A 20,371-nucleotide genomic window follows, 5' to 3' on the forward strand; every position below is an offset into this window, starting at 1 on the left:
GAGGCGCAGCTAGTCCCCGGGCCCCGAGCCGAGCCGGGGCACGGAGCAAGTTCCCCGCCTCCCCGGCACCTGGGCCGGCCCCTCCCCCGGCCCGGGATAGGCAGGGGCCCCCTTGCCGGGGGCGGGGGAGTCTCGGAACAGCCGCGTCCCCGCCTCCCCGGTGCGTGCTGAGGTCAGGCCGGGCGGGGAGCGCGGCGCAGCAGAGCCGGGCTCGGGCTGGGGGCGTGGGGTGGCTGGCAGCGGGGCAGCAGCCGGAGCGGAGCAGGACGCTCGCTCGCTGCCCGGAGTCTGCAGCGGGTGCCGGGAGAAGCGGCGCGGGGCGCGGCGCGGCGGTGCCCGCGGGGAGCCCCCGGCGCCGGGAAAGTTGCGCGCGGGGCAGGAGGCGGTCGGAGCCCGCGGCCGGGCGGCCCCATGGCGGGGCAGGGGCTGCCGCGGGCCGGGCGCGGCGGTGGGCAGCGCCCCTGAGCGCCGGGCAGCGCCCCGGCCCGGCCCCCCGTGCGCCCTCCCCATGGGCGCTGCGCCCTAGCGCCGGACCATGGCCAAGTGGCTGACCAAGTACTTCAGCCTGGGCAACAACAAGGCCAAGAGTCCCCCGCAGCCGCCGCGGCCCGACTACCGGGACCGGCGCCCCGGGGCCGAGCTGCTGGCCGCGCACCGCCACACCTCGCCCCGCCTGGCGCCCCGCCACCTGTGCGACGACCCCGGCGAGCTGCTGCGCGCCTACCGCGCCCAGAAGGAGCGCGACTTCGAGGACCCCTACAGCGGGCCCGGCTCGTCCCTGCGCAAGCTGCGCGCCCTGTGCCGCCCGGAGCCCTGCGCGCCCGAGGAGCCGGCCGCCAAGCCCCCCTCGGCCGCCGGCTCGCCGCACCTCTTCCGCAGCCAGAGCGAGCGCCGGCCGCCCACCCCGCCCGACGGCCGCTACCTCTCCCCCAAGCACCGGCTCATCAAGATCGACAGCGGCTGCGAGGGCGCGGGGGGCTGCAAGGGCGCCGCCGCCCCGGCCATCACCTGGAGCCCGCCCGGCGGCGCCGGCAAGAAGGTGGGCAAGTGTCCGGAGCCGCTGGAGAGCGGCGTCCCTTCCGCCAAGCCGGAGAAGGTGAGAGCGCCGCCGGGCATGGGGCACTGGGGTTGCCGTGGGACGTGCTGGGTCTCGGGGCAGACAGGCAAGCGGCCCCCAAGCTCGAGGCTTGGCAGGGCTGCGACCCTGGTTTTGGGCAGTACAGCGGGCACCCAGCTGCTCGGTCTGCGGGAGCTGAAGTGGCACTAGTTCTGCACACGCCCGCGGGGAATCTTTGAGACGCAGGGTGCGAAGCGCTTGAGGGGAGACCATCAGCTGGGGGGCAGGTTGTCTCTTGGTCAGAGGCCTGGGCACCGCTAGGCTCCGACTTGCCGCGTGGTGACGGTGACTCAACTGCTTTCTCTGACCAAATCAAAGAGCAAGATCTGATGCCATCATGTGTCAGAGGGGGGAAGAAAGAGAGAAAGGAGAGGTGTCCAGGTCAGTAAAGGGAGAGAGAGGTGGGTCAGGCACTACAATAACCAGAGTATTCAAAGGAGTTTAACGCCAGCCCCTTGATGCTGGCACTCAGAGCTGGAGGTGTTAGCAAGGTTGCTAGTAGTGCTGAAGATACATCACCATCTGTTCTATTGCTGTCTGTGATTTTATGTCACCTATGCATCAAACATCAGAAAGCAAGTGAAGCTTTTTGCAGGTTTCGCTGTGACCTACTTTGCCTGATTTTTCAATCCATCTCATTATTTTGTCTTCAGATATGAAAAGTGATTTATGTGCTAGAATCGGGAGATTTCTTGGCTTCAATCATTTGCATTTTTCCTGGAGATGCTCTGTGGAAATAATTCTGTGATTTAAGTTATGGGTGCTTACTACATAACTTTTTGACAGCTGTTCATAGGGAAAGCCGTATACATCACCATCCTCCTTTTGCATGTACACTGTCTGTAGGCAGTCATACTGAACAAATTACAAAAGTTGATTTGAAGAGTAAGGCAAATGGTAGTGAGATTGCTATAGAGACTATTTAATGGAAACTTATGCCCAATGTTTGGAAAGCCTTTAAATATATATTAAGAATATAGGGATTCTCTTCCATACAACTGAATTATTTTGCTGGTCACTGCTTACTTCTGGTGGTGGTTCTAGAATATAAGAATACCTGACCAGATGTGATTCAGCACGTGAAGTTAGCTCCATATGTTTGTCACTGACTGATATGAACATTATGGAAGGGTTGCTTTTAGTCACTTATGTTGAAATGTAAATAGACACTGGATACTATGGTGATGAGCACCATAGAAATGCCTGTAAATGAATGGGAGGGGAAGTTCAGTGGCAAAGGTGAAGCAGAGATTAAGGTTGAGTAAAGTCCCATTGATTACGCCATATCTATTGGTGGTTTGTGCAATAGAAGGCACAATACTGAAAGAGATTTCAGTGCTTGAGGCTCAACTGTAAATATATTGCTTTCTTCGAGTAGTATTTCTCTACAGCAGTGGTTCCCAAACATTAACAACCTGTGAACCCCTTTCACTAAAATGTCAAGTCTTGCGGCCCCCCTCCTAAAAGTGAATATTTCCAGGGATTTTGTTCTTTACCCGAGTATAAAATAATAAAAGCAGTGATCTTGGAAGTTTTTATGACATGCTTATTACACGCTATTTATTATCATTACAGTATTTTTATTACATTATGAAAACCGCAACACTCTTCCAAGATCTCACTTTCGTAGCTTGTATCGCTTTGAATAAGCCTGTTATAAGACAAGGCTCCTATGTTTCATCAAGGAGTATCAGATGTGAAACAGCATGAAGGGATTTAAGAAGCCAACTCAGAGTTCCTCCTACACAAGCATTCAGGTCTTGAGCAGTCCAGGCAAACACCACACGTTACAACAAAGCTTAAACTTGTTCTTGATAATAATTTTAAAAACAATACTAGCTGCCTATTTAATTTTAAAAACAGCAAAATATATCCACCTCCCTTTCCATTTCTTATAAAGAGTTTTGAAGTTTAAATCTCCTCAGTGTGATAGATATGGTTGCTTTGATCTGCTTAGCTCTTGGAAGTCCAGGGGCTCTGGGCTGCTGGCCCAGTGCTGTCTGGGGTTCCTAGGGACAGCTCTGTCTGCCATGAGTGAATTTTTTCCCCAAGAATCTCCAGGGTTCACAAACCCCGGTTTAGGAACCACTGCTCTACAGGTATGTACCAAATACTGCAAACACTAGACCATCTATGGAGAAATCATGGCGGCCTTTGTACAGGGAAGTAGTATTAATCATTTAAAAGTGAAGCTGGTATCCCCGCTTTTATTATCCTGATAACCATAGTCTAGTTTTCCCTGAGCGTAGTAGTGACTAGTTCTCAATTCAACGGCAGTGTACTCTGGAGTGTACGGGAGAGATTAATGTAACAGGAGGTTCATATAATCTCAATATTTGCTGGATATTATCAATTTAAATTGATAAGTGTGTGCATGTTTAGGCATATAACATGGTTGAATTGAATGGTAACACATTTCCATTGTGATTTAAATGAATAAATTATATTCTGTCCTAACCTAATTCCAAATAAATTAAGTTGTCAGGATAAAATAAGATTAAAACTCCAAGATATTTATTGTATTGTCAGTCAGTCATATGTAGTCACTGACTGGAAACACTTCTTTTCAAGGAAGTGAGTGATTTAAAGTTAAAATATTAATTCTTGTTTCACTTCTCCATAGGCCGCATGGCTTGAGATCTGTATTTGAAAGTGGCATGCCTCCGGCATCTCCTCCTTTGGGGCTTGTATATTTAGAAAGTACCTGCCTAGTAGGGCATATACAATGCATAATAGTTGCTCATTGGGCATGAATTTCTAAAAATCACATGACAGTCACAAGCAAAATCATTTTACTCAATTTTAAACCCTACTGGAGCATTTTTTTTTTTTAAATAGCAGCTTCTAAATCTGCAACCATGGCAGCCTGTTATAAAACATGTACAGTATTTACCCATTAGATTGGAACAACTCAGGGAACTGCTCTTTTCAATTATATACTTGTTCTGAGGCTACATGCTAAGTTAAACAAAACAAACCCAACAATTGTTTAAAAATAGTTTGGATAAGCAGTTGAAGGCTCTTAAAGTAGTATAATGCCAAAAGTGACTTCCCAAATCTCAGTTATCACTTTTCTGATTGATATAAGTGAGAGAGAACACAAACTCTTAGCATTTTGAAGAACAAAACTGGAACCAGACCACGGCTGTAGTGTGAAAGGCATATATATTTGATTATTTTTGCCTGAGCTCATGTTAGTCTTGTTTCCTGCTGTGATGGCTCATCTCAGTCATGAACATTAATGTACCTGGTCTCACGGGGGGCGAGGGGGGAAGTACCAGATATAAGTTGTCTGACTTCTCTGACTGTGCTAAGTGCATACTTAGATTATATTTCCACATGCATGGTACCAGGCTAATATTCCATATAATAGGATTTGGAGGTCATTACTGACTTTTCAGTGTTCCAAGGAATCCAGCTATAGACTGAGGACTCAACCCAAACAATGAAGCTTTCCTGTTTGGTAACATCAGATGATATTTCTGTTAACTTTCGTAGGAGGCGTTAATTTCCTGAACACTGACTTTCTCAGCTATAGAACAAAGAGGAACGACATAACTTTCCAGCTGAATTATTTGCTTCCTCTCAGTTGTGGAAATGAGAACTCTCTGGCTTTTCCATTACTCTGACAAGCAGCGGAAGGGCCTGGAAAGTTGGTCCAAAGGACAGGGAATCACTCTTTCTATGAAATACTCTTTAGAACCTTAAGTTCAGCACAAGATTCTCGTAGGTATTGGTTGACTTTAATAATATTTATATTTCAGTGTCCAAAGACCCCAGTCGGTGCTGGGGCCCCATGGGTGACAGTGTGGTCTACTCAGTGGGCTATGGGAGTCAGGGAACCGAGGTTCTTTTCCCAGCTCTGGCATTGCTCTGTTGTGGGAAGGTGGGCCAGTCAGTTCACCTCTCTGGGCCACTGTTTTCTCTGTTTAGATTGTCAGCTCTTTGGGGCAGGAACTGCCTCTCGTTGTGTGTGTACAGCGCCTAGCACATAGAGGCCTCAGCCAAGATCAGGGCCCCAAGCGCTACTGTAATACAAATAATTTGCTAAGCACTGAGTACAAACACTCAGGAGATGTGATTCTCTGCCCCAACAAACTTGCAATAGTCCCAGATAACCAAGAAAAAGGGGCACTCTGCATTAGGTGAAAACATATGGCTTTACTTAACGCTTTCTGCGTTAACGGTAACACGAAATGTCATAAATCTGCTCGTGTGTTAAACTGTCGAATTCATTAGACGTCAGTAATTGAGCTGTGCAGTGGGTATAGAACGGAACTTTTTAAATGAATGTAAACGCAGCTCAGGAACCCAATGCCGTTGTGGAGTCCCGGCCCTGACAGCATGTGGCAAAGCTTACTGTGTGATGGCCTGTTCGTGAGCCTTGTGAAATATGTTTAAACCAATGGAAAACCCGCTGATCTGGCCCAGAGCAACGGTTGGGCAAAAGTGAAACCTAAATCCTGTTGTGTCAACTGGAGCCTCTTGTGCTGTGAAGCACCTTGTTTGCTTCGTAACTGGTCCGTGGCTGTCTTGCACTCCAGAACTGCGCTGCAGATGGAGTGGTACTTAGGCACCTCAGACAGTTACTAGGCTGTGGCTGTAACTTTTGGAAATGGTGGTGGGTTTTTTCTTTTTTTTTTCTTTTTTCTTTTTGAGACTCCTGCCCTACATAAAGCTTTTAAAAGCAAATTCATTAGGTGCTGATGCAGTCAAAAAATTAGTTCCTGCAGGAATATCTGACATGATTTAGTTAACACAAAATCAAGCTGATCCCTCACTGCCTGTCAAAGCTGCGTGTGCATGTTTGATGTTGTGACCGACAATAACCTGCGACTCGGAGGTACCTGAAGAATCAAAGCTGGTGAATTTGGGGAAAGAGAGTCCTACAAGGAAAAACATCATGTAAGTGAAACAGTGGGAATCAACTTTTAAAATATCTAGTCAATACATTGTGGTTCTGCAAACCTGCATGTTCCAGAGTCTCCCACATCTAGTTACTTCTGTGGGAATTCCATCTGGGTATTTCAGGACAAAACTAGGCCCAAAGACTTTAGTGTATGTACTTGGCTTTTTTGCTCAAAGCGGTAGTTGCCATGGTAGAACTCTTTGAGGTGGAATTGAGAGGGCCTGATTCATCTCCGTCTTGCACTTTCTGTGTTGGGGTAGATGTGTGCAAAATGGGGATGAAGCATGACAGCAGCATCCTCCCCCGGTGGGATCTTGCACACACTGCCCCCTTCACCTTCTTCCACAGGTGTGAATGTCAGTGCAAGGTACCATGCGCGAGAGAATCGGGCCCAGAATGTCTGCTTATATTTAAGGTGGGCTTTTGTTAAAAGCGTATGTTGGGTTGCATGAATGAAACGTCTAGTACGGATTGTTTAAAGTGACTAAGCCAAAAGTGCCCCTCTTCCTTTAAAGGTCTGAGTAGTTTTCCTCCTTAAGATCATCTCAGGTTTCAGACTGTGGAAAAAGTTTGTTTTAATCACTGTTCTCGTTTCGTAACAAATAACTTCCTGCACAGTCTCCTCTGCGTTAGGCATGGAATGCGGTGACACATAGCAGGTGCGAGATGTGCTGCCAAAGAAATGGGTGTATTTGATGGCATAATAAATACTCTTAGTCTGAGGGGGCAGAGCAGAAATGAGGGAGGGGCGCACAAACGCCACATGGCAGCTGCTGGGAGGTAGGGTTCTGTATCTGAAGGCGAGCGCCTCGCTGGCACAGTTGGCTGCATTCTCGCCCAAGTTTTGAGGAAGATACGTCTCTCTGTTTGTTTGCATGTGGCCAACGCCACTTTGCAACATGAAGAAAAACCTTTTATTTCTGTGGGATGTAGTTCTAAGGAGCACCATACACCCAGCCTAAAAGTTATGTGCGAGACGGTTTTGTTGTTTTGACCAGGACAGTTTCATATATTCTAAGCAATATGGGGCTAATTCTGTCTGAGCCTTTAATCTGAAACTAGTGATACTAATATAACATTCCTGATCAGAGCGGTGCTATTTTTTTTTTAATTGAGATTTCTTTAACACATTTTTAAATATTTCCTGTTTCTTCCTTGCTGTGTAAAGTATCAATCTGTCTTTTGTGGACTCATTGCATGTAAGCAATTAAAACAACCAAAATGCATCTAATGTACATGGTGATGAAGTGTTGTGATTGATACTAGCATTTAAACAGGCTTGAACCTTGTAAGATTGCTGTGCAGAAGAGGCATTTAGATTTTTAAGGGCAAAATACTAGTATGTTCTTCTACAGTGGCTCTTATCTGAAGATCTGTAAGTACTTCACAAATGTTGAATTGCAACACTTGTTTGAGCCTGTGTACACACAGAGGTGTGATTATTCTAGTGGCAGGTCAAGTACAGCAACTGTCTAACATTGGTTAGCAATCCTACAACAGTCCAAGTGAGAAGTATCTCCATTTAGAACGGTAAGGGGCTATCGATAGGCAGAATATAAGTATCTGCCTTGAACTTTCCCTGGGAAAGAAGTGTCATGCCATAGGATGTGATGTTGAGGAGTTATACTATACCTTGCTATTGACAGACTGCCCGCTGGACCCTCATGGAACCCCTGTTCAGTGCGAACTCAGTAAAATCCCACCCACGAAATAACCATCACCCAGCTAGTCCTCTGAGATCTCCCCTCAAAGCATTGGCCCACCCTGACTGCTTGGCTTGTGAGATCTGTCCAGATTACAGCCAAGAGGGTAAGGCTAGTGGACAGTCGTCAGGGGAGGCTAGCATAGGAAAGGAAGAGGAGAATTTATAGGGTGGTATGCATCCGTTTTCCTTCAGTATTCCAGCATCCTCCGTTTTTCTCCGATTACGAAATACCATGTTGTAAGCATTCACTACTCATGGAAACTTTCCAGTCGAATATCTTCAATATAGCCCTGCGCACATGAGCAAACTCTCTTCCACAAATAATTGAGGGGACCTGTAACCTGAGAATCAAATGAATTACTTGAGAACCTTCTTTCAGTGGCAAAAGTTAGAGTAATAAATGCCATCGATAGTGCATCTTCAGTGTCCTTGACCATCAGGCCTTTTAATTACTTTTAACTGTTTGTATTTGATGTCTTGTGACACTGATTTCCTTCCCCCACCCTAATTGTAAGAATAGATTATTTCACATCACGCAGCTTTTCCTCTTTCCGGTCCCTCATTCTGGCTCAGTGTCTGCTGGAGTCCCCACTTCTCGCTATGTAGCCTATATATGGCTGCAACTCTTTCCTTCCAGGAAGGGGTGTAGATTCTTATTTATCTAGTCTATAAGCATTGCTCCTTCACTCAGAGGGTAGCGTTAGAGAGACGTTCAGGCCCTTCTCTGTCTCTGGGGCCTCGACATACTACACTGTCTGCACCTATTTTGTCTCTAGAAATGGTGACTTTCCCATCTGTGAGCCTGACCTGAAAGCCAGTTGCTCAGTTCCTTTGATCAAGCGCACTCGCGCTCTGGCTCATCGTAAAGCTATTTCTTCTGGAAATAACTTTTGACAGTCTCCTGACTGCTGTTTTACAACCAGAACAGCTGTTGGGTCTGAAGCAGTTTCCTTAGCAGTGAAGGGTGAAACTGGAAAGTTTGTGGCTTGAGCATTGCACATTTCATCACCGCAGTATCTGAGCATCTCCCAACAGCCTGTGTGGTATGGAAATATTGTCTCTCTTTTTCCAGGCTGGGAACAGAGCTGCAGAGAGGTCAGAAGAAGTCAGGGTTAGATTGGGAAGAGGACCAACTTCTCCTGAGTGCTTTTTGGGCACCACTGAAGTGTTCTTGTAAGGTCAAGTTTATGTTCTGAAGGTGATGCTTTTTTCTGTCAAATCCTGAGCTGAACCTAGGTGTGTCCACCCTTCTCTGGCACTTAGACACCGGCTAAGCTCCTAAACCCCAATAACAAGGGTGATTCTATTTTTTGTTCGCTACTTAGGGCACGTCTACATTTAAAATGCTGCATTGGCGCAGCTGTACTGCTGTAGCGTTTTAATGAAGATGCTCTACACCGACAGGAGAGCTCTCCCATTGGCATCGTTAATCCCCCTCCCTGAGAGGCGGTAGCTGTGTGGATGGGAGAAGCTCTCCCCCCGACATAGCACTGTCTATGCGGGGGGGCTAGGTTGCTATAACTACATTGCTCAGGGATGTGGATTTTTTGCACTGCTGAGTGATGTTGTTGTACTGACATAGGTCTGCGGCATAAGTGCCGACTCCGTGGGTGCTCTGGGGCTGGAGCACCCATGGGGAAAAGTTGGTGGGTGCTCTGCAGCCAAGATCCCTGCCCTCCCTCCCCCTCCCCAGCTCAGCTCCGCCTCCTCCCCTGAGCACGCTGCGTCCCCGCTTCTCCTCCCAGGCTTGCTGCCGCGAAACAAGCTGTGGGAGGGAGAGGAAAGGAGCGGGAATGCAGCGCGGTTAGGGGAGGAGGGCGGGGTAGGCGTGGAATCAGGGCAGGGCGGAGGCGGGGGGGTGGGAGCACCCCCTGGTGCCAGGAGAAGTTGGCGCCTATGGTCTGTAGTACACAGCAGACCTTAGGTGGTGAGCGTAATGTATTAATGTTTATGATGTGCTCCGATAGAGCAGTGATAAGTGTTACAGAAAAACTTAGAAAAATTAAACTTGATTCAACCGCAGTTGGTTGAGTTGTCGCTTAGAGCTATGTGGCGAGCAAAATCTAGATCTTCTAGTGCACTCTTGTTGAGCCGTACAATTCCTGTGTTGTATCTAGCTGTGCTTTTTCTCATGATGAAGTCAGTGGCGACGTCAAACAGGAGAGGTGAGACTATATTCTAATTGGGCACCAGTGTCTAGGTTGAACCATTCCCTCAAGCCTGTGAGTACTTTCTGTGCATGCCGCATCACAGAAACAATGGGGTTAATTATGAAAAAACATACCTAATGAGAACCCCAGCAACGCCCCATTCAACCTTTACTTGAGAAGGCAAAGGAACAGTAGAGGAGAATCTTCATGTACTTTGGCAGTAAAGTGCAAGCCAATGGGAATACACCTCTACCCCGTTATAACGCCACCCAATATAACACGAATTCGGATATAATGCAGTAAAGCAGTGCTCTGGGGGGGTGGATCAAAGCAAGTTTGATATAATGCAGTTTCACCTAAAATGCGGTAAGATTTTTTTGGCTCCAGAGGACAGCGTTCTATCGGGGAAGAGGTGTATCTGGAAGGGAATAATGTCCTGAATTGGCAAAGTGGCAACTGCATTGCCCAGCTTACACAAGATTGGGTGAACTGACCATCTGCAACCTGATAACTCTGTCCATTTTAGTAGTGTGTCAGGAGGATGTTAAACAGCCGCTACGAAACTTAAATAGTTTTAAATGAGCAAGTACAGATAACTTGCATCCAAGAACTTTAAAAGAACTGGCTGAGGAGTTGGCTGGAGTGTTGATTTTACAAAGCAAACGGCTTTGTAAAATGCTAGCTATTAAATGGAATGAATTTGTAACAGATACGGAGATTTGTTAGCATTTAACTACTTCTCTCCAAAGTTATGCAGAAAAGAAGATGGAAATAACTGGGACAGGCGTTAAGAATGAGGCCAAAGCATCTGCTATGGCAGGCATGCCGTTGGGCAGCTGGAAGAACACGGATAAGGGGCCGACCAAAATAATCCCTCCACCGAACAGTACTTAGGGAAAAGTTATGGGCTTCAACCACATAGACAGCGACCCAGGCCGGACAGCATTGGTGGAGCCTTGTTTGTGCCCTAAGCTATGTCTGACGGATTCAGAACAACCAGTAAGTCACAGCTGCAGCTTGTGGAGGAGAAAAGGGCCTTTTGGTGTGGGTGTGTTTGCAGGGAATGTGACCGTGTCCCATCTCCAAACGGAGAGGCAGTGCTTTGTCTTTCATGGGTCCCGTTTTGTCACAAATGAAAAGGAGTCTCACCTCTCCCGTTCACGAAGCAGCCCAAAACCATTTCTGCGCCACGAGTTTAAAGACTGCGATGGGGGCAGAGAGGGAATGCTGGGTCATATGGTGGTGGTCTGGTTGCAATCTGAATGGTGACGTTGTGGGCCCTTGGAGGAGATCATTTAGACTTGTGCTCACAGAGCGTACGTCTTGCTGGAGATTGCTTGACCCAAGGTTTTTAATGCCATCTTACGTACTGCAAAGCGGTCTGTGACTAGCCCCTTTAGTGTGATTCTCTCTTAATAGTCTGGTGTGAGTGTCTTGCCTGTGGATGCTAGCCGTTGTAATAAGGGTACTGTAGGTGACTGTCTCTCTCCTATTCCTGCTGCCAGACTGCTCCCCCTGTACGGCAGTAAGGTTTCCCCACAAATGCCGAACTTCAGGAGCAGGGTGTAAGTCTTTCAGCGCTCTTGGGATGATCCTGTTCAGTCAAGAGTAGATGTGTGGTGCTCCTAACTATCTGCTGGGTCGGTCTCCTGGATCCTTCGCGCTGAGGACCTCCCTCCATTGATATGGGTCAGAGAGGCTCACTTTGCCCCTGGAAGCTGTACTGGCTTGTCCCTATCGCATAGTGAATGTGTGTGTCGCCTGTCCTAGTTATTGTTTTAACTGATTTATTTGATAATGGTTTGGATGTCTCTAAACGTACCTCACCCCTGTGTATCAGGGTATTCAGCTGCCCCTCTCTCTGACCGGGGATCTCAGCGGTGGCTTAGCAGAGTATTGGGCTGGTAGGGAGAACGCAGCAGCCTGTAGTCCTGCCTCTACAGCCGTAGATGGGTCTAGAATTCTTCCCAAACTCTCGAAGTGTGGCATCGAGTTTCTCAGCTCCGACGTCGGGTGGGGGGTGGGGGCTGGCTCTGAATATCCCAGCTAATGATAAACTTCTATCCTTAAAAAGCAACAGAGTCCGGTGGCACCTTATAGACAAACGGACGAATTGGGGCATAAGCTTTCGTGGGTGAATACCCACTTCGTCAGATGAATGTAGTGGAAATTTCCAGAGGCAGGTATAAATATGCAGGCAAGAATCAGTCTAGAGATAACGAAGTTAGTTCAGTTAGGGAGGATGAGGCCCTTTTCTAGTGACTCTCCTTCCCAGGGAATTGTCACAAGGAAAGGCCAGTAATGCGCTCTTCCTCCTACCCACCCCACCACACCCTGTCTGCCTACTTACCTAGCATTAAGGAACCAAACTTACTGGCCCAGATAAGCGTGCTCTGTAATTTCACATTTCTTTATATCCTCATTCATTCTCCTCCACACAACATTTGCTGTGCCCTGGAATCTGTCTGTTGGGTAGCACTGCTGAAATTCATTAGCTAGCGATGGGTTAACGAGCAGATTCTGACTGCACAGAACAAATAGCTCCTTATTGCTACCTGCCGCTCAGTTTGTCACTCTGACGTACTTCAGCACCTTTTGTTCACTATCGGATTGATTTGTGCCTAAGTAGTATCCATCCTTTTAGGACTAAAGGATGTATGCAAAGGCATGTGCTACAGTGATAATGGGTAAATCCTGCTGAAATTCTGCACTCTCAGGCTGATGGGTGCAGGTGAAAGCATTGTTTGAGGTTGGGGAGGAAAGCCGAAAATCTACCCCATTTTCATTCCTGGTGCTTCTTCCCGGACAGCAATCCTATAATCCTTATGTGACTGCAGTTCTACTTGTAGATACATTAATGCTGTCTTAATATCAGGGTGGATAAAACTCAATGAGTTTTTTTTTTTAAATAAAAAAAATCTAATCTTTTTGATAAAATGCTTTTTGAGGAAAAAACCTATCTAAAGGTAGTTTTAATTAACATACATTATAGCTCAAAGAGATCTCATCATGGAATAGGTATTATAAATTCTAATTCTGTAGTATGAGACAATATATTCATGTAATATTTAAGAAAAGTTTTGTAAATGACTTCCAATAGTTCATGGATTAGGAACCCAATCTTATGGGGTTCCAGGTGCTTCGGTATAGATTTAGGTTAATCTTTCTATCTACCCAATGGCACTCAATGCTCAGTCTAGAAGATAGCATCAGAGATGCTTAGTTTTGCAGTTCTCAAACTGGATTTGTGTCTCCAGAAATAACATTTGTTAACAGCAAAAATGTTCATAAATAAATAAACATATAGAGGTGGGAAATAACGGACCTCAACCCTATTGTCCCTCTGCAATTTTGTGTACACAGTCAATCCCTTACCTCTCTATAAAAGTGCAAAGTTTCAAAAAATTCAGTGAATAGAAATTGTTGGAGGCGGACTAGATCTGGACAAGGAGAAAAGGTCTGGAGATAAATGTGAGAAGGAAAGGACAGGCAGTAGAAACAACTGAAACAGTTTGAGCAGCATATTCCAGAAGTCTTGAGATCTTTCTGAGTGTAGCCTTCATTGATTTGAGATCCACCATACCATTCTCTCCCTAGAAGGGAAAACCTATAATGGCAGCAGGCCATAAAAGAGACCCAGTTTGGGTTTCATCTATCTCTGAGTTGTGAAGAATATGTACACCTCTACCCTGATATAGCGCGACCCAATACAACATAAATTCGGATATACCACGGTAAAGCAGTGCTCCGGGGGGGCGGGGCTGCGCACTCCAGTGGATCAAAGCAAGTTCAATACAACGTGGTTTCACCTATAACACAGCAAGATTTTTTTGGCTCCCAAGGACAGCGTTATATTGGGGGTAGAGGTGTATTAAGGTTATAACAACCAACAAGAATGCACTTTTATGTAGAAATCCATGATTAAAACGAGTCTTCCTGACTAGTGCTTTAAATCATGATTGAAATCAACGTGCTTAATATGCAGCGTTCTGGGCCTAAGCTATTCAGTCTCTTATGTTTTCATCAGCCTCTGACTCTGTTAAATGCTCAATATGTGTCTTATGCCCTAAGCAGGCTTCAGAGATAGGTTTGGAGCAAAATCAATTTGGCCTTGTTACTGACTGGCTTTTCTTTCTTTCCTTCTACGTCTAACAGAGCCACATTCTGAAAGAGTCCTCGAAGGAATTCAGTAATGATGAAAACTGTAGCCAGTGGTTTAGCCTCCACAACGGGGAGCTTGCTGACAGCAGTTTTTAGAATAGCCCTTTAAATTTGAGTTGGAAAGCCAACAAGCCACTATTACCCAACAATTAAATTGCCAAGAGCCACAGTTTGGGCTGCGAGTGCTTCAAATGGTTTTTGTGGATTTTCATCTTAATTCCTTTTTAAATTGCAATTGTGAGTCACTCTTGGGTTTTTCTGAATATTTGTTGTCAGAAGCAACAGTAACCCATTGTCACTTTGCTACAGCTACTGTGAAGTGCAACATCTGGTTGGTGACAACACACTTTTTCAGCTCTGAGACCTCTTGGTTTCAGATGGATTTTGCTTGTGTCGCCAAGTTGCATTCACTTGCACTCTTAAATTTCTTCAGGGTGACTTTAGTCACTTGCCTTTTCATATGGTGCCTCTAATCCAGGGGTGGGCAAACTTTTTGGCCTGAGGGCCACATTGGAGTTTCAAAACTGCATGGAGGGCCAGGTAGGGAAGGCCTTGCCTCCCCAAACAGCCTGGCCCCCTCCCACTTCCCACCTCTGACTGCCCCCTTCAGATCCTCCAACCCATCCAAATGCCCCCCAGCTCCCTGTCCCCTGACTGCCCTGACCCCATCCACACCCCTGCCCCCTGACAGGCCCCCCGGGACTCCTACGCCTATCCATCCCCTCCCAGAACCTCCACCCCCATCTAACCTCCCCCAGCTCAGGGGCTGGGCAGGACGGTCCCACGGGCCTCATTTTGCCCACATCTGCTCTAATCTAAAGGATGCAAAGCATGTCACTAACTACATACATAGGGGTCATGTTGCCCCTTGCTGTATTCCATCACCTCCAATGTCTGGTGTATAACAGCTCACAGCACCACGACAGAGTTTCTGATGGGGGAAAAGTGAAGGGAGAATGTATGTGGACACAATATGTTATTTGGGTTCAAAATAGGTAACTGCTTGCTCTTGCAAGAAGTGCCATGATGTATTAAGACATTGTATAGACAGAAACTAAGCTCTGATTCTCATTAAAAATACAGTACTACCAATAACCGAGAGCCTAACCCAGCCCAGTCATGCTGGAGGCACTGGTGTGTAATTCTCGCTTGGCAGGAAGAGCGCTCGCGAGTGAACTTACAACACTAATGCAGCAATTCTCTGATCTGAGGACCAAACAGGCCTGACCTTGCCAAGCTTGTGAGATCTGACAAGATCACAGCCCACAGTGTGTATGGCTGTAGGTGAAAATGTAACTTCTTTTGCAAAGCATCTCAATTGATCCTGGCACAACAGTGTTCAGAGAGCAGTTTAAAGGAATGCAACTCCCGCCCCCAAGCATGTACTTTTGTTAACTAGCCGGTCTCTGCTTTCTACAGCTATAGGAAAGAAATTCCAGATGAAGTTCTGCCCTCCTCTGCTCTGAGACGCCCGGTGCAATGTGCAGCGGTGGGAAATCAATGCTTGCTTTTTGAAAGCACTGCCCTTTGAACAAGAATCTCTGAGTCAAGGGGAGAAGCATGGTGAAAACGGGGTCTGCTTGCCTTGCTCTAGCATGCTGTGTGCTGGGGTCACCTCGGTGTGCTGACATTGCTTTCACCCCTTGTGGCTATCCAGTAAATCTCTGTGCCATTGGGAGCAACCGGAGATCGGATACGGGGAGGAGGGATGGTAAGTGAAAGTTTGCCAACACCCCTCTGTGCTCCTATCTCCTTTCCAAGCCCCGCTGCAAAGGAGGGACTTGGCTATGGCTGACGCTGGGCAGACGAGCTGGAGCTGAGCCAGAGATCTCCTGCGGCAGATCTCTAAGAAACAGTCACTTTGCAGGCAGTTTAAATCCTAAATCTCCTCTGTGGGGATTTGCGGCAGCTGGCAGCTATGTATGAAACGCTAGGTTTAGTGAGTTCTCCGTAGTAACAAAGAAAACAAGGGAGCGGAACCTTGCGGGCCTTTCTAATCCCTTCTCCCCTGGAACTGCCAAAGGAAATGGCTTTAAAAAGTACGTGAAGTTGGAATAACTGAGACTGATTCTTCAGCCTTGGACAGATCCTTCTCCGTGAAGAAGATGAAAGTTTCAGAGATTGGCCCTGGGCCTGCAGAACTCTGCTTCAGAAAGAGATCTGTTTATCTCTGGTACTCATCTGCCCCCCTTCACTGCAGTGTCACGGAGCCTCGCGATCTTTACTGTATTTCTCCTCGCAGCACCCTAGGGGCAGGGCCGGGCCGATAGCTACATTGGACAGCTGGGACCTGAGGCATAGAGGCCAAGCGACTTGCCCAGGGTGACATGGTATGTCTGTGAACTTGGACCCAGGTCTTCTAAGTCTAGGCTAGTGCCCTGACCACTGGTCCATCCATAAGAACCTAAGAACGGCCCTACTGGGTCAGACCAAAGGTCCATCTAGCCCAGTATCCTGTCTTCCGACGGTGGCCAGTGCCAGGTGCCCCAGAGGGAATGAACAGAACAAGGAATCAAGTGATCCATTCCCAGCTTCTGACAAACAGAGGCTAGGGACACCATGAGCAATTAAGAAATGAAGGTGTGCGTGATGGCCCTGGAGCAGCACGGGAAGAGGCCGTGTGGTGACTTCCCACCCCCAGCTCCCCAAGAACTAAAATGACTGGTTCCAGGGCTCCAGAGAGTCCCATCTGGCCCAGCACAGTGGAAAGAAATCCCGTTAGCATGGACGTCCGGTGACCTGGCCGTTGGGGGGAGACTAGCCCATGGCCCGCAGCCCCAGCGCCAGCCACCCTGAGTCCCTGCAGGAGGCCAGGCCCAGGCCCGGCCAGTCCCTGCCAGGGCAGAGCTCCAGGAACTGCAGGAGGGGGTCTGGGGATGGAGTGTGGGCCCATGCCAGGCTGTTTGGGGAGCTACAGCCTCCCCCAGGCTACGATCCCCGCCGCCCGTGCCTGTTAGGGTGCAGGAGTGGGTTTCGGGGTGAAGAGTCAAACCAGGGAGTCTTAGAGGCGCCTTCCCACTAAGCCAGAACAGCGAGCTAAGCTCTGAGCTGCTGTGGCTGAACAGTACAGTGAAGTGTCCTTACTTGACTTCTTTAAGGGTGGGAGTTGGAAATGAATCTGTAAGAGACAGTTCGCTCGTTAAGATGTTGCCAGAGGCAAAGTTGCGCAGGGGACTAGGTGCCGCCACTTCACTTTAGGAGAGCTCTGTACAAATGCTTTCTTGGCTCACCGGTGAAAATGAGGTAGGTGGTCTAGTCTTATTCCCTAGCAAACCTTTGCTCCTACGCTGGGAAACTGCCACGCAACTGCACGTGATTGCTAGTCCCTGCTCCAGAGGCCATGGACTGAATTAACAGGGTTGTTGCGGGTCAGAACCCAAGTTCCTCATCCAAGCAGCGTGGGGAAGTTTGCCCAGGATCTGCTCCTGCTAGCACGGTTAGTCAGTTTCACTGTCCCAAGCCTGACCTAGGCCTGGTGTGCTCTCCTAAAGAAATAATCAATCTGCCTGAGTCAGCCATTCCAGGAGCTGCTGCTCCTGCCGTAGCAGGAGCTGCAGGTGTGTGAAGGGGGCAGCAGTGCTGGAGATAACTAGGGGAGGTGGGGGGAGCCCTTGCCCCGAGCTGCTGGAGAATCAAGGCTTTTAATATCCACAATTTCCACCTCATCATCAACCTCAGCCTGGACCAGTCCACAAAAGAGATCCACTTCCTGGACGCTACAGTGCAAATAAGTGATGGTCACATAAACACTACCCTATACCGGAAACCTGCTGACCGCTATTCTTACCTATATGCCTCCAGTTTCCATCCAGGACACCTCACACGATCCATTGTCTACAGCCAAGCCCTAAGATACAACCGAATTTGCTCTAATCCCTCAGACAGAGACAAACACCTATGAGATCTTTATCAAGCATTCTTAAAACTACAATACTGACACATAAAGAGAAGGGAGTTACCGCATAAGTGGAGAACCAGTGTTTACAGGGCTTGGGGAAGTGAGGAAACAGATTGACAGAGCGAGACGGGTACCCAGAAGTCACCTACTACAGGACAGGCCCAACAAGGAAAATAACAGAACACCACTGGCTATCACATACAGCCCCCAGCTAAAACCTCTCCAGCGCATCATCAACGATCTACAATTTATCCTGGGAAACGATCCCTCACTCTCACAGGCCTTGGGAGACAGGCCAGTCCTCGCTTACAGACAGCCCCCCAACCCGAAGCAAATACTCACCAGCGACTACACACCACACCACAGAAACACTAACCCAGGAACCAATCCCTGTAGCAAACCCCGTTGCCTACTCTGTCCCCATATCTACGCTAGTGACACCATCAGAGGACCCAACCACATCAGCCACACCATCAGGGGCTCATTCACCTGCACATCTACTAATGTGATATATGCCATCATGTGCCAGCAATGTCCCTCTGCCATGTATGTTGGCCAAACCGGACAGTCCCTACGTAAAAGAATAAATGGACACACATCAGACATCACAAATGGTAACATACAAAAGCCAATAGGAGAACACTTCAATCTCTCTGGACATTCAATAACAGATTTAAAAGTAGCCATCCTTCAACAAAAAAACCTTCAAAAACAGACTTCAAAGAAAAACTGCAGAACTACAATTCATTTGCAAACGTAACACCATTAATTTGGGCTTTAATAGGACTGGGAGTGGCTGGCTCACTACAAAAGCAATTTCCCCTCTCTTGGTAGTGACACCTCCTCATTATTGGGAGTGGACCACATCCACCCTGATTGAATTGGCCCTGCCAACACTGGTTCTCCACTTGTGAGGTAACTCCCTTCTCTTTGTGTCAGTATATTTTTGCCTGTATCTGTAATTTTCACTCCATGCATCCGAAGATGTGGGTTTTTTACCCACGAAAGCTTATGACCCAATAAATCTGTTAGTCTTTAAGGTGCCACCAGACTCCTTGTTGTTTCTGTGGATACAGACTAACACGGCTGCCCCTCTGATACAAGGCTTTTGTGAAATCTCTAGGTTGTGAAATTGGCCTTCAATCTGTGGCCGCTCTGATGTGTGATTGGAGTAGTACCACTGCCCTGTGGGATGGTGTGGGGCAGGGCAGCTGCTGCTGTGAGGTGAAAGCCAGCCTGGTGCTGTTAGGGTGCCCGAGTGGGTTGCCAGTCTGGCCCCGGGGGAAAGGTGTGAGAGCCCCTGAGAGGGCAGTGGGATCATGGTGCCGCTCCCTTCCTCTCCCACAGCCCTTTGGTAAGGTGGCAGGAGGGGCACCACACACCGGGCTCTCTTGGCCTTGTAGGAGGGTCTCCGCACAGCTCTCTACGTGCTTGGGTTGAGTCAGCAGCGGAGACCCCCATATGTGGGTCCTCAGCTAGGGTGACGGGCAGGGGCTGCTGCTGCTGGTCTTCAGACTGGCTGGGGCCCCACAGCTCCTCAGCAAGTTGTTCCCTGTTTTCTGGGAGGACTGGGGTTGGGCCGAGGAAAAGGGAGCACTCCACCTTCCCTGCAGAGGCCTGTGTGTAGGGCCAGCTTTGGTTGATCTGTCTAGGCGTGGAGGGCAGCAGCCGGGGGAGGAGAGCAGTGGGGCATTGACTGATTGGTGCATGGGGCTGATGCTGAGGCACAGAACGCGGCCTGCAGGACACCAGAGCCCTCAGGCCAGGGCACTGGGAGTGTGGCTGGAAGGCTGGTGTGTTCTGGGCTGGCATGGAGGCTTGGTCCTTAGGCTAACAGGTGTTTATGTTCCTCCAGCCCTGAAGAGATCCAGGAACCCGTTCACCTCTATGCAGGCGGCACTAGAGAAGCTCTGCCCCCCGGGCCCTGCTGTTACTTTCCCTTGCCTAAGCCCCCAGTAGATGTAGAATTGCCCAGGACTGCGATGCTCGACAATGCTATGAGCTCAGTAATTCTCAGTGCGACTCCTTGAACCCAGGGCATGTGGGCTGTGACAGCCTGGCTTGTGGTGCTGGGATGGCTTCTGCTGGCTGGCAACGGTGGTGGTATCTCAGGATGGCTGCTAACTGGAGCTCTTGTTACTGCTCTTCTACACACCCGTGCGTTTTTTCCCTGACCTTTGTCTCTGCTGTGTACTGTTCGGATTTGCACTCCAGGAATCCTCCAAGAGGAGCGTCTAGCATGGAGAGGAGGGAGTGAAATCGACCGCTGCGTTATGTTACACTGACCCAGTCGTGCTGGCTCTGGCCCCGTTTCGCTAGCTAGCCTGTCGTGCCGGAAAAGTGTGCTGCACACCACAGGCATAATCCCTGCTGGCTCAGTCCCTGGTCATTTAACCGTCACTGACGCTGGAAGCCTGGGGCACCGCCTGCA

General features: G+C 48.5%; 1 protein-coding gene across 2 annotated transcripts in view; it reads left to right on the plus strand.

The window, feature by feature from the left end:
* The first annotated feature begins 446 nt into the window (after positions 1–446).
* The window catches only part of SHB (SH2 domain containing adaptor protein B), a 162,347-nt gene continuing 142,422 nt past the window's right edge, over positions 447–20,371 (plus strand). For both annotated transcript variants that reach the window (XM_054032522.1, XM_054032521.1), the window contains exon 1: positions 447–1,096. In XM_054032522.1, coding sequence (XP_053888497.1) covers positions 536–1,096 — 561 coding nt within the window. In that variant the 5' untranslated portion in view covers positions 447–535. The remainder of the gene's footprint in view (positions 1,097–20,371) is intronic.

Source organism: Malaclemys terrapin, chromosome 6 (genome assembly GCF_027887155.1).
Source record: "Malaclemys terrapin pileata isolate rMalTer1 chromosome 6, rMalTer1.hap1, whole genome shotgun sequence".
NCBI classification, from domain to species: domain Eukaryota; kingdom Metazoa; phylum Chordata; order Testudines; family Emydidae; genus Malaclemys; species Malaclemys terrapin.